This window comes from Tiliqua scincoides, chromosome 2, assembly GCF_035046505.1.
Source record: "Tiliqua scincoides isolate rTilSci1 chromosome 2, rTilSci1.hap2, whole genome shotgun sequence".
Taxonomy (NCBI): Eukaryota; Metazoa; Chordata; class Lepidosauria; order Squamata; family Scincidae; genus Tiliqua; species Tiliqua scincoides.
In genome coordinates, this window is record NC_089822.1 from 153,232,135 (window position 1) to 153,244,507 (window position 12,373).

General features: G+C 42.9%; 1 protein-coding gene across 1 annotated transcript in view; it reads right to left on the reverse strand.

Annotated features, from left to right (window-relative positions):
* Positions 1 to 5,055: 5,055 nt before the first annotated feature.
* The window catches only part of FASN (fatty acid synthase), a 75,795-nt gene continuing 68,477 nt past the window's right edge, over positions 5,056 to 12,373 (reverse strand). Inside the window, exons 40-43 of the mRNA XM_066615773.1 lie at positions 9,559 to 9,779; positions 9,034 to 9,132; positions 8,111 to 8,362; positions 5,056 to 6,681 (exon numbers count right to left, since the gene is read on the reverse strand). Coding sequence (XP_066471870.1) covers positions 6,544 to 6,681; positions 8,111 to 8,362; positions 9,034 to 9,132; positions 9,559 to 9,779 — 710 coding nt within the window. The 3' untranslated portion in view covers positions 5,056 to 6,543. The remainder of the gene's footprint in view (positions 6,682 to 8,110; positions 8,363 to 9,033; positions 9,133 to 9,558; positions 9,780 to 12,373) is intronic.

Sequence of the window (12,373 nt, forward strand, 5' to 3'; positions counted from 1 at the left end):
CAAAATAAAAGTTAAAAGCACCTGCCTGTCGATTTCATGTGGTTCATTTAAATGCTGCATTACTTATTATTAAATTTAAAACTATATCGCATATAATTTATTCATTACGAGAAGACTGTCTTCTGCCTGCTCACAGGGAAAAGGAGGACATTTAAGTTCTTTTCCAGAACATATGGCTAAGATAGAGGGCGTGTCCTGGAAAAAGTGGACATCTGGCCACCCTGTGGCTGAGTGACAATAGTGTGGCATCCATCACCTGGTGGATATCGTCCATTGTTGCCACCTGCCCTGTTCCTGTGTCATGTTTGGGACTACTATATTTTGCTTGCAACAGTGCTGTTGTGGCCTCTCAGGCAGGGTGCCTCTGAGAATACTATATATAAAGTCCATTTTATCTGTGTCTGTGTTTTTTTTAAGAGCCTGAGGACAAAGTGTCTTTGAGTGCTTTTCTTTCCTTCTAACAAGGAACATATTGCCAAAACACTGCTGGATCAGGGCAAAGATTGTCTAGCCCAGCATTCTGTTTCACCCAGGAGAAGCCCATGAGCAGGAAAGAAAGGCATACTTCTCTCTCTGCAACTCTGAATACTGCCGGAACCCAGAGGTAGTAGTCAGCCACCATCATTAGTACCCATTGACTGACCTGACCCCCATGAATTTGTCCAGGCCCTTTCTAAAGCCATCCAAGCTAGTAGCCATCACCACATCTTGTGGCAATGAGTTTCAGACTAACTATGCACTGCATGAAAAAATCTCACCTTTTGTCTATGGTAAATTTCAGTCTGTTTTTTGGAGAACCCCTAATTCTAGTATTGTCAGAGAGGGAGAAACCATCTCTCTCTCAACACATAATGGGTAATTTGATAAGTTTCAGCTCGTATCCCCCCACTGTCTTTTTTAAAAAACTAAAATGTCATAGAAATTGTAGCCATTCGTAGTATGGAAGGTGCTCTGACCCTTTGATAATCTTGGTTGCTCTCTTTTGCACTTTTTCCGGCTCAACATATCCTTCTTGAGGTGTGGCAACCAGAATTCCAAATGTGGCCAAGCCTCAAGGGCCTGATAACGTTAGCAGTCTTACTGTACAATCCTATGGCAATGCACCTTTTATCACTGCTATGTCCATCATATCCTAAGCCCATCCAGCACAAAGGGAGAGGGTGAAAGAAGAGCCCAGGCAACTCCATGCTAGTAAGCCCCCCCCCCCCCCGGAGTGCTGTCAGCATCCATGGAAACTCCAGGACAGACCAGCACTCATGGGATGGCAACTTGATGTCAAAGCAAGTTTGGCCGGATGTCCTGATGTGCAAGGAGCTGGTCATTGCACTTCTGCAGCTCCAACACTGGTCAGCAGAGAAGCACCACCAGGGTTGACAAGGGGCAAGGATAGCTGCAGTCCAGTGTGGGGCCACTGGCTGGGATGATGCCCCCTGGGTGGCCTCCCAGGAACGAGTTAAGGATTTCTTCCTGATATCCAAGAGGAATCTCCTTTCTTGCAGTTTGAATCCATTTGATCTTTACAACATGGTCCAGGAATGCACTTCTAGAACTTAGCAAGTCTAGGATAAGGATTTCTTCCTTTCCAGACTTTAACATGTAGAATTGTACAGAAGAGGTTTGAACATGAACTCACATAAATGTAAGTCTCCGAATGCCAAGGGAAAAGGCCTGTTGGCTTTCATACACTAACAGTCCAATCCTAACTCAAGCCTGCACCCTCACTGATGCAGTTGCACTACTTAGCAGGCCAGAACCAAAGGGAATAAGGGCAAGGAAATGGAGTAAGGATAGGATCCTGATGCACACAGGTGCTGCCACAAGCCACCTCTTCCCCTATTCTATCTCCTGCCTGCCCCTCCAAACCCAGAAACTTCCCTTTTCCTTCCCATCTCTGCCTTGTATCCCCCTCACTACCTACCTCCTGCAGTGGGTGCCTCCATGCATGTTGCCCTCTGCAGCAGCTTGCCAGTGCTGCCACCATCATTTGGTGCAGCATTCCCAAAATGGCCACCAACATTACATGGTTTGTGACATTATGAAAGCGTGTATGCAGTTGTATATACTTTTGTGATATTGCAAAACCCAGTTAGGATTTGGTCCTTACGGTGCAGTCCTATGCATGATTACTCATAAGTCCCACTGTTTTCAATGGGGGCTTACACCCAGGAAATTGTGTGTAGGATTGCAGCTTGAGACTGCAGTCCTACACAGACTTACCTGAGAATGAGTCTCATTGGATACAGTGAGACTTAGAAGCAAGTCCCACTGTATGCAATGGGTCTCACTCTCAACTAAGCAAGTTTACTCAGAAATAAAAACATATAGGATTGAACTGTAAGAATAATGGTTTCTGCCTATAACTTACTGTCTGCCTATAACTAACAAATATTGTAGGTTTGGGGCCTGATGTACAGATGCAGGCCATATTGGAGATCTTGCCAGTGACATATACCAAGCCAGATAAAGAACAGTATCCTGTTTGCTGTGGTTTAAGTTTTTTCCCCACTTCCTTTATTTCTGAATAGAAAATAAAACAGGACAATAATGACAACAGAACCAAAAGAAAATTATAATGTGCATAATCTATATTTCAAACTGTGGTTTAGTTTATTGCCATGTGTTGCTGGTCTTATAAACTGCCACCAAACAACACTCTGAAATTGAACATTCACATCCACGCAGAGGATGGTCTTGGCAGAATATTAGCCTGTAGGAAGCGGTCTCCCTAGACAGTGAAACATTTCTTACTATGCCACACAGGAGGATGAATTAATTTTTCATCCTGGATTTTTGCTTTCACATTGGTGCTTTCCATTACTTTGATTTGTTTGCTTCCTGAAGCAGGGCACCTCCAGTTCTGATTATGATTTCACTGTACATTTCAATGACATTTCATTGCCAGCAGTAGTTACACATGTATCACTAAATGTTGCTTGGAAGACTTGCTCTGGCTCCAATTCAGATATATGTATGTCATTTATCTAGGCAGAAAGACTTCTCTGCCAAAGTGAGATTGGTCATTCACAGTGGAATAAGGGAACATGAGTACAGAGATCAGTATCACAGTAGTAAGACTCACCCAAATGTAGTTTTTAGTATTATGTGTAAAAATGCCCTAAGTATTTTCGGAGCAGCCCAAAAGAACCCCACTGTTTTTGCACTTGCACCTTAAAACTGTATATTAAGGTGCAAAAACAATTTAGAAGTAGCTTTGCTGTTAGAAACATTTCTTATCTACAATGTTTCTCAAAGTGTGCTCCTAGGAGCCCTGGGGCTCCCACGAGCATAAGTGGCCACAACTTGGTTGGTGCCGCTGTCATGAATATGTACATGCTAGGTCTAGGTTGGCAGTAGAAGCCTGAACCACACTAAGACAGTGTAACTGAGAAGTTGCTAGCAGTTCCTAGCTGCAAGAATGTGAGTAAATAAACAAAAAGATTGTTGTCTCTCCTTTGCTGGCCAGAAAGGACAGATAACAAGAATTACAACCCATTGGAACGTTTAGCACCTTAGTAGACAGAGAGGCGCCTGATCAAGCATGATGGAATGCAGCTATGGATTTCCAGTTGGGAGGGGTAAGAACTAGGAGGAGTTAGCAACCAGGCCAAATTTGAGAAGGTTCTGTTCCACAAGGGTCTGATTGGACAGTCTAAATAAGTATGAAGTCACCTCAGTACTATTAGCATAAGAAGTATAATGAGTGCCCAAGGGGTGTGTCCGTGCCCTTCTTGGACAGAGTTTTTGGGTGCAACATCCTGGACACGCTTTGAGCTCCATTGTCCATCATGGGCACCTGGCCTCATAGGTAGCCTGGAGCTAAAAGATCCATAAGAGAAGCTGACCTAGGTGAGAGATAGGTATTAATAGAGATAGCCAGCTAGCTTTATTATTTTATTGCTGATATGTTTCCTAGATGTTTATGCCTCTAGCATTTGCTGCTTTATGTAACCTTATGTACTCAATAAACTAAAATATCTTTTACTAAGCTGCTTCATTGTCTGTTGGGGACAAGGGTTCAGAATCCTCCCTAGCCGTTCAGCAAGCTACCAAGTGCTCATTGAGGTCTAGTAACTTGAGGACTGAAGCTGTAATTGGAGAAAGCGCTCAGTGCCTGCAAGGGATAGAATTAAGCCTAGAGGGTCTCAGTGTCCCTGGACTGAGGCACTGGCCCATACAGGGTGGTAGCAGTACTACTGAACAGAGGGGCCTTGAGGGCTTTAGGGTTCGAGAGCCAAGAACTCTGAGCACCCCAAACCCCCCTAAGTTTACGACAGCCGTACCACTCCATGCATGCAGCAGCACTCTGGGGCTCTCTGAGACTCCATGCTTGCACTAGTGGGGCTTCTCAAGCTTCCATTTGGGAATGTAAGGGCTCTGGAGACCAAAAAGTTTGAGAACCACTGTTCTGTTATTTTTTATTTATTAGTTGTTTGTCATTTGCTGAAACACACAGATTAACTTCTGCAAATATTTTGACATTTCCATTCAAACACAGCTCACCTTTTCTTCCTTCAGGGTTACTGGCCTACTGGGTTACTTCAGATATGGGCTCTAAAGCTTTCTGTAAATATTAACTTGCAGTTAACAGTAATTTTCATATTCTGAACTGACTATCCTCACAACAGCCCTGCATGGTGGATTGACCCCATTCTGCAGATGGGGAAATGAAGGCAACTTCAGTTAATGAACTCCTGTCATCACAAAGAAAGCCAGAGGTAATAGGAAGATTTAAGAATTCATGTTTTCCAGTTGTGTAGTTTAATAGCCCAATCCTATGTATGTCTACTCAGAAATAAGTCCCATTATAATCAATGAGATTTATACCCAGGTAAGTGCGGATAGGATTGCAACCTAATTAGGTTACACCTGCAGGAGACATGAAAGCAAGAGGAAGCCAGAACCCAATGCACTTAGAAAATGGCTTATTGCAGCTTCCAATTTATACTAAATTGGAGGTTTTTTCCCCAACGCATAGAAACAGAACCTTTAAGTCAAAGTAAAGATGTAAATAATGTAGAAACAGACAAGAAAAGCCACATTAGAGTTTTAAGTTGTATTTAATTCCAGGAGAGCCACAGAAGAAAGGACACTCCAGAGCACTTTCAACAAAAGGAATGTAAAAATGAAGAACAGAAAAAGACTGATCTAGAAATGTGTTCATTTTAAACCTTTGATTTCACAAAAGAATTTTTCCTTAAAATTTAAAACTAGAACCAGTCACCCAGCTGCTTGTCCACAGAGGATGGCCTAGCCAACTAGCTCCCAGCAAGTACGGAATGTGTGTGCAGTCACTATGCCCCAACACTGGTAAGGTAACCCAGCAGTGAAACTGGATCCTAAAGCAGTTTGGAGAGGCACAACAATCCTGCTTAATGCTGGTTGCCCCAAGTATCTCCTCTGTATCATTGGTGCAGCAAAGATGCACTGATTCCCCTACAAAGATATCCAGCATGGAAGAGGCAAGAAAAAGCTTGCTAGAATCCAATTTTTTTTTTTTGGGGGGGGGGGGGGTTAAAGATCTTGATCACTAGGCAGAGACTAGTCACTGCCGAGCAGTGTTTTTTGAAGGGCGAGAGTGGGGAAGATAGTTCAGCTGAGAGAATTAAGTCATGTTCTTGTCAACAAGAAGCCCTGGAAACTCAATCATGATTAATCTTTCATGTTCAAATGGGAATATGAAGAAGCAAGATTGGAAGCATGTGGATATTTGAGAAAGCAGTTACAGTAGGCAACACAGGAAACAACTGTGCATTCCTCAGATGGATGCAGGAAGGGTCTTAACATCAACCCCAACATCTGCTGTACCTGTCTTACCTGTCTTGAAACTACCAACCCCTTCCCAAAAGGGGGTACTTCTATAGCGTACTCACAACAAGCAGAGTCAATCCCATCCCCAGGAAAAGCTGGTACTTGTGTCAGGATTCCATCTTGCACCCCAAATTACCACATGGTTCTAAATATAAATTTTGGTTTAAATTAAAAAACAAATGAGGCAAACTTCATCGGGCAGAAAAAAAATTCCATAATGGAATATTTTGCTCTTATCATTTAGTCAATGCTAAAGTAAAGTTGAGACCCTCTAGCAAATAATGCAATAAATATCTATCATATTTCAAATTAGAAATAACAGTTACAAAAAGCCTCAATGGAATTAACTTTCTGATATTGCTACGGACTGATTCTTCACAGACAAGCGTGTCTCCAAAATCAGTTGCAGTTTCTCTCCTTGCTCACTGGACTTTGTTAGTTCACATCCTTTGGAATACTTCTAGACAATAATACAATACAATACATAGCACAAGACAAAAAGAAAAAAGAGCCTGCTCCTAAGAATCTTTTTCCCCCCTCAAACTGCTGATTGGTGTAAATTGTTGCCATCAATATAGTCTGTGCAACAATGTCACTGGGCTGGAGAGAGGGCTGCTGGTCAGGACATTCTAGACCTGGCTGCAGAGCAGATGAGATGATGGATTGCAGGAAGAGTTCCTTGGGGATGTAAAGGTTAGCAATGAATTCTACCAATCAGAGCAGTTTCTGAAGCATCTAGCCCTCTCGCACACTGTCCCGAGGCTCTGCTAGTGAGCTATGGATGATCCCAATGATGGAGTCGGCACCATTTCCCTCCAATACGGTTTGATGGTCCCCTTCAACAACATGGACAAACACTTTTCCATCACAGACCTGCACAGGGCAAAGAGACATGGAAGAGAACATTACACACAGTTCCATACGCCATCTGATTTTTCAGTTGTCATCTGAGAAGGTGACTACAGGCTGCTATCATATGAACACTTTCCTGGGAATAAGCCCCACTGAACTTAGTGGGACTTACTTCGATTAAACTTGCACAGGATTAGACTGTTTTTTCCTTTGTTTCTTTTGACTGCTTTCTGCACTCTCTTTAAATTGATCACATGTCAAGAAAGGCCTAATACCTCTTTCCTATTTCTTTACTGAAAACCAGAAAAATCATTTTCATAACATACCATTGGAGAGCTTGAAATGCTGCTGTTGCTTGATAAGCCAGGGAAAAACAGAAAACAGACAGGGAATGACATGTACACTTGTTATGGGTGGACAAGGGTGAGGGTTACAAATTATTATCAAAAAATATTTATGTACTGCTTTCAACAAAAAGTTCACAAAACGGTTTACAGAGAAAAATCAACTAATGGCTCCCTGTCCCCAAAGGGCTCACAATCTGAAAAGATGCAAAGCAAACAGCCTCTAGAAAAGATACTGTGTTGAAGTGAATTGGGACAGCTACCCCCTGCTGAATATAAGAGGAGCACCACATTGCCCAGTTAAGCAGGTTAAGGTACATAATGTACATTTGTAGTTATAAGTTGATAAGGGTGAGAGATACAAATGAGTAGGATACTGCCTAATGCTAGCAGTTATTATTCAAACAGTGAGATCATTACATTAAGAAGGCAAGAAATTTTGTTATCTTTTCAGCTAATCAACTTTTTGATACATTGTTAACATGGACCACTATCTTTTTAATTTGATGATCTACTCTTTCATATATTGACATGCATAGAAATGGGCTCCTAAGAGATGTGCTTCCAACTGGAAGCTTCTTAAAAAAAAATAAATCAAAAACCACAGGGAGGAACCCCCAGCCCTGACTAAGACTGCAGTACGTAGGGAGGAGGAGCCTATCCTTTCCCTATGTCCGTTTTCGCACTGAACCCTCCTCTCCTGAAAGGTGCTTTTTGCATCCAAAGCAGCTACATGTGCAAATGTCTTTTCGCAGATATGGCAATTATCTTGGAAACACTGTATGTTACTCTTCACAGGAAAAATGATCTTCACACAATGATTTTCTGTCTTTGCTTTTAGTTTGAAAATTGGATTACCTAAAGCAGGGCAAACTGTTAAACCTCACGGCCTCTGAAAAACTCAAGTGGGAGGCAGAGAAACAACAGCAGATGGCTGCACGTATTAAAGAGACCAGTGGTACAGATTTCAATGGAATTTCAAGTGTGTAACGATGCAGGATTGCAGGTTGCACTGCTGTAGGAGAGGAGGTGCAGTGAATAAAAAAGTCACTGATCATGTTTATAAGATAATGAACCTTTCCATTCCTTCTGTTAATGCAACTAACCTCTGAAAGCTTGTAGTCTCCCCCAAGGCCTTCTCCATACTCATTGTGGGTCTTTGCTTTCAGTAGTGTCACATTTCCATGATATTTGCACCCAGGTAAATATTTGTCTCCTGCCTTCAGTTTGCAGTAGAAGGAAGTAGCAGCAAAGGTGAGTGCCTCATGGCTGATGTCTTTGTAGTTCTCAGTGATCAGGTCCACAGCAGCCCTTACACGAGTTTCTAAGTCAGGAAGGGGTAAGAGAATCTCCAACAACTGCAAGCAATGAAAAGAGAAGTGCTTTACTACAAGGTATGGTGCAGTTTGGAGAGGGAAGTCAACCCAGACAATAGGTGGGGCTGGAGCACCTTTCTTAGGAGGGAAAGCTATAATGCTTGGGGCCTTTTAGTTCAGAAACAGGGATTATGAGGAGATGTTTCTGAGGCTAATAAAATTATTCATTGTGTGTTGACTGTGGAGAGAGAGAGAGAGAGAAACTTTTCTCCCACTCTCACAACACTAGAACCAGAGAACATCTAATAAAACTGGTGGGAGATTTAGGATGGACAACAGGAAGCACTTCACACAGTGCACAATTTATAGAATTCACTGCAACAAGGCATGTTGGTTGTCACTGTTGGTTGTAAAAGAGGGTTAGATTAATTAATGAAAGACAGGTACATCAACAGCTTCTACTCGTGAAGAATGTATATGGGCTCCAGGTTCAGGGGCAGTGAGCCTCAGAATTCCCGTTATGGGGGAATAACACAGCAGAAAAAGCACATATCTTTACCTTCTACTCATGGGCTTTCTGGGGCATCTGGTGGGCCACTATGGAGGACAGGAAGTTGGACTAGATGGGCAGTTTGGCCAATCCAGCATGGTGGTTCTTATATGAGCAAACTACATGTTGTTGTGCCTGTGGGATCAGTGTGGAAGAACATTACCTTATTATACTCCATGCCACTGAACTGCTGAACAAAGGCACACAATGCTTCAGTCTCTGCTTCAGCCTCATTTCCAGGGGTTAGCTTGGCTCTGTAGCTCTAGAGGGCATGACAGCAACAACAAGATCACCATACAAGAATTTTAGACGCTGAACAGAATTTTTAGTACAGTATTGGGGTTCAGATGATTTAAACACAAAGAGCACCCAAAAGCCAAGAAAAGAAAGCAAGTAATATTTAATGCTCAAGCAGATAAATGAGCCTTTATAATTGCCATGATTTGGCACAGTGTCTTCCAAAGAGCCCGGTGCTAAAGAATGAAGAGGTGTTGGAATGACCAAATAGCCGTATTTCCAATTTGCCTTCTAGAAATTGCCTGAATAGGAAAATAGTGTGCAAGTCAAATATGGATTTTCATGTTTCCATGTAATAATGTGTGTGTGTATGCATACAAATGTCAGTCTATAATATGGTTGCCTGCTGTTCCTGTTTGGAAGCCTGAGTGTTTTGGAGTGGATCTCTTACCTTGGTGTGTGCTGCGACATAGCAGTGAGAACCATCAAGCAGGAAGAGGCTGTTGGGCAAGCGGGAGGGATTCTGTTGAGCTTGTATCTGACAACACATTTCAAAGGCTACACAGGCGCCAAAGGAGTATCCACAAATCCGATAGGGACCTTCGGGCTGCACCTGTTTTATGCAGTCAATATAATAGGATGCCAAGCTCTGTATACTGTCCAGAGGAGCAGCTAATTAATGAGAGAAAGCGAAGATGGAAAGTTAGGGAATGAATCAGGCTATGAACAGTCATGATTAGCATAACTGGAATCCTGTGCCAAGAACATAGTTCTGCTATCAGAAACTACAGTTTAGACAAGCATTTATAAATCTACAGCTGCAACACTGTTTCTAATTCCAAAATGGTGTTTTTAGAATTTGAGTTTTTTTGCCAATAGAAAAACCAGATAGCAGATGAACAACCCAGTCCTAACCAAAGTTCCAGCCATGCACCATTGCAGCCATGCCAGTGGGGCACACATTACATCTTTGGGAGGAGGGCAAGTCATGGATGTCTCCTTCAAGTAGTAAGGGGACATTTGTCCCCTTTCCTCAGGGTGGCATCGGCATTGGAAAATTGGTTAGTATTGGGCTGGAAAGGAGACATTGCATTAACGGATATATGTACTAGAATCAGAACAGATGAATAGGCGTTAAGAATTATGGTGGGAAGCTTAGTTTAAGTGCATACAGACACTTTCTGAGCTTTAGGCAACAACTGCTCCTGTTTTAGGTTTTTCTATAAAATCAAATGTGCTAGATATCTGTTTTCTCCATCTACTATACAGGGTATATTGCTCCCTGTCTACAATATATAGTGCTAGAATTCTCTTTGTTATTCAACTCACTATACTAGTTGGCATGCAGATGTCTGGATTCTGTGTACAAGCACTCCCTGACTTCTGTAATGGTTCTCTTCTGGCTGCCCTTACATGCAGCGATTTTTGCACATTTCCTCTTCTATTTAACAAACCAGTGTGAAGGAAGGGGCAAGATCCCTGCATTCTGATCTCTGGAGTAAAGTGATCTGGCCCCTTGCTTTCTCACTTTGCCCCCTCCACCACCAAGAAGACAAATGCTTCCACAGTTGGAATGCAGTTTTCTCTATGCAGACTCTTCAAACAAAATTAGCAAGCATGGGTGGCTTCTGCTGCCCCTCCCAACAGAGCAGACCAAACTTACATAAAATCAAAATTACACAAGTTGAGGCTTACACAAGGCAGGGACCTGCTGTACAAAAGTAAAGGCAGGAGTCCAAGAAACTGGGTTGTGTTGCAAGGTGACTGTAACTAAGTTCAGCACATCAGTTATACAACATTGCTTAAGAGTGAGTGAAAATTTGGAAACCATTTTCTTTGACCTACAGCAGAGATTCCTACAGTATGTGCCAAGGTACACTCATAGGGGTGCTGTGCAGTGTTGTGTGGCCGCTTCTTCCTGGATTCCCAGGCTGATAAACATGGAATCTCTTCTGCCAATAGCATGAGATTTCGTGTGATGTTGACCCAGTGAGCCAGGAAGAAGAGACTGAGTGGTGAGTCTGAAGGGTGCCACAACCTCAGTGAGTTTAGGAACAGGGATGTATTACAGGGATGTAAAATCATTACTGCAAACATTCTAGCAGCTATAAATAAAATTAAACGAAAAGATAACTGTTGATAGTAAGAGCCCACTGGAAGGATTGCAGAAAATTTTAAAAGAGAGGTGGGCAGACCTATCCTATCCTACCTAAATCCCTGATAGGCGACAGTGCAGCTTCTGCTGCATCCTTTAAGAATTTTTGGCCCTTGGAGGTCTCCTTGGGATAAGGTGGCATTTGTTCCCTCACCCCATGGTAAGTCCCAGCAGTTGCTATGGGGCAACTTGGACCTGCACCAACTCAATTGCAGGAGCAGGTCTACATTGCTCTGTGCAGGCGGATCAGGCTTGGGAAGGGGCTTGAGATGTGGTGTGCGCCACCGCCAATCCTGCCCCCTCCTGGGCTTGATCCGCCCTCCTCCCCACTCCCATCACTGCCCCATTCCGCCCACCCTCTACCCCATTCAATTCCCCCCCAATCTCCCTCCAACCTCCTGTGTGAGTTTAATTGTTCTGGTGGGTGTCTGCACAGGAGTCCACTGTGGCCTTCCCACCAGCGGGCCCACTGCACTCATTGGCAAAGGCTGCTTTATGACAGCTAAGGGGGATAGAATTGGGGCAGAGGTGTCTTTCCCCACATTCTTATATATGTAATGTGGCTAGCTACTGAAAAGAGGCAACAAATAATGAAATCACACTAAAACAGAGTGGGTCATAGCTAGTCAATATAACTCTCACTTCTTGAAACCCTTGTGTATACGTTTTGAAACATATTTTGATTTTGGAATTTTGTCCTGATTCAAGGTAATAGCTTAGTAGGTTTTTTTTTTGTCCCAAAATAATCTTTGTATCCCAACTATGCATTATCATCATATGCCTATCATATAGGATTAAGGATATCCTGTACACATCCCTATTTACATGGGCAGAACATGCTCACATTGAGTAATGTTTGTGAAATGTTTAAGAACATAAGAACATAAGAACAGCCCCACTGGATCAGGCCATAGGCCCATCTAGTCCAGCTTCCTGTATCTCACAGCGGCCCACCAAATGCCCCAGGGAGCACACCAGATAACAAGAGACCTCATCCTGGTGCCCTCCCCTGCATCTGGCATTCTGACTTAACCCATTTCTAAAATCAGGAGGTTGCGCATACACATCATGGCTTGTACCCCATAATGGATTTTTCCTCCAGAAACTTGTC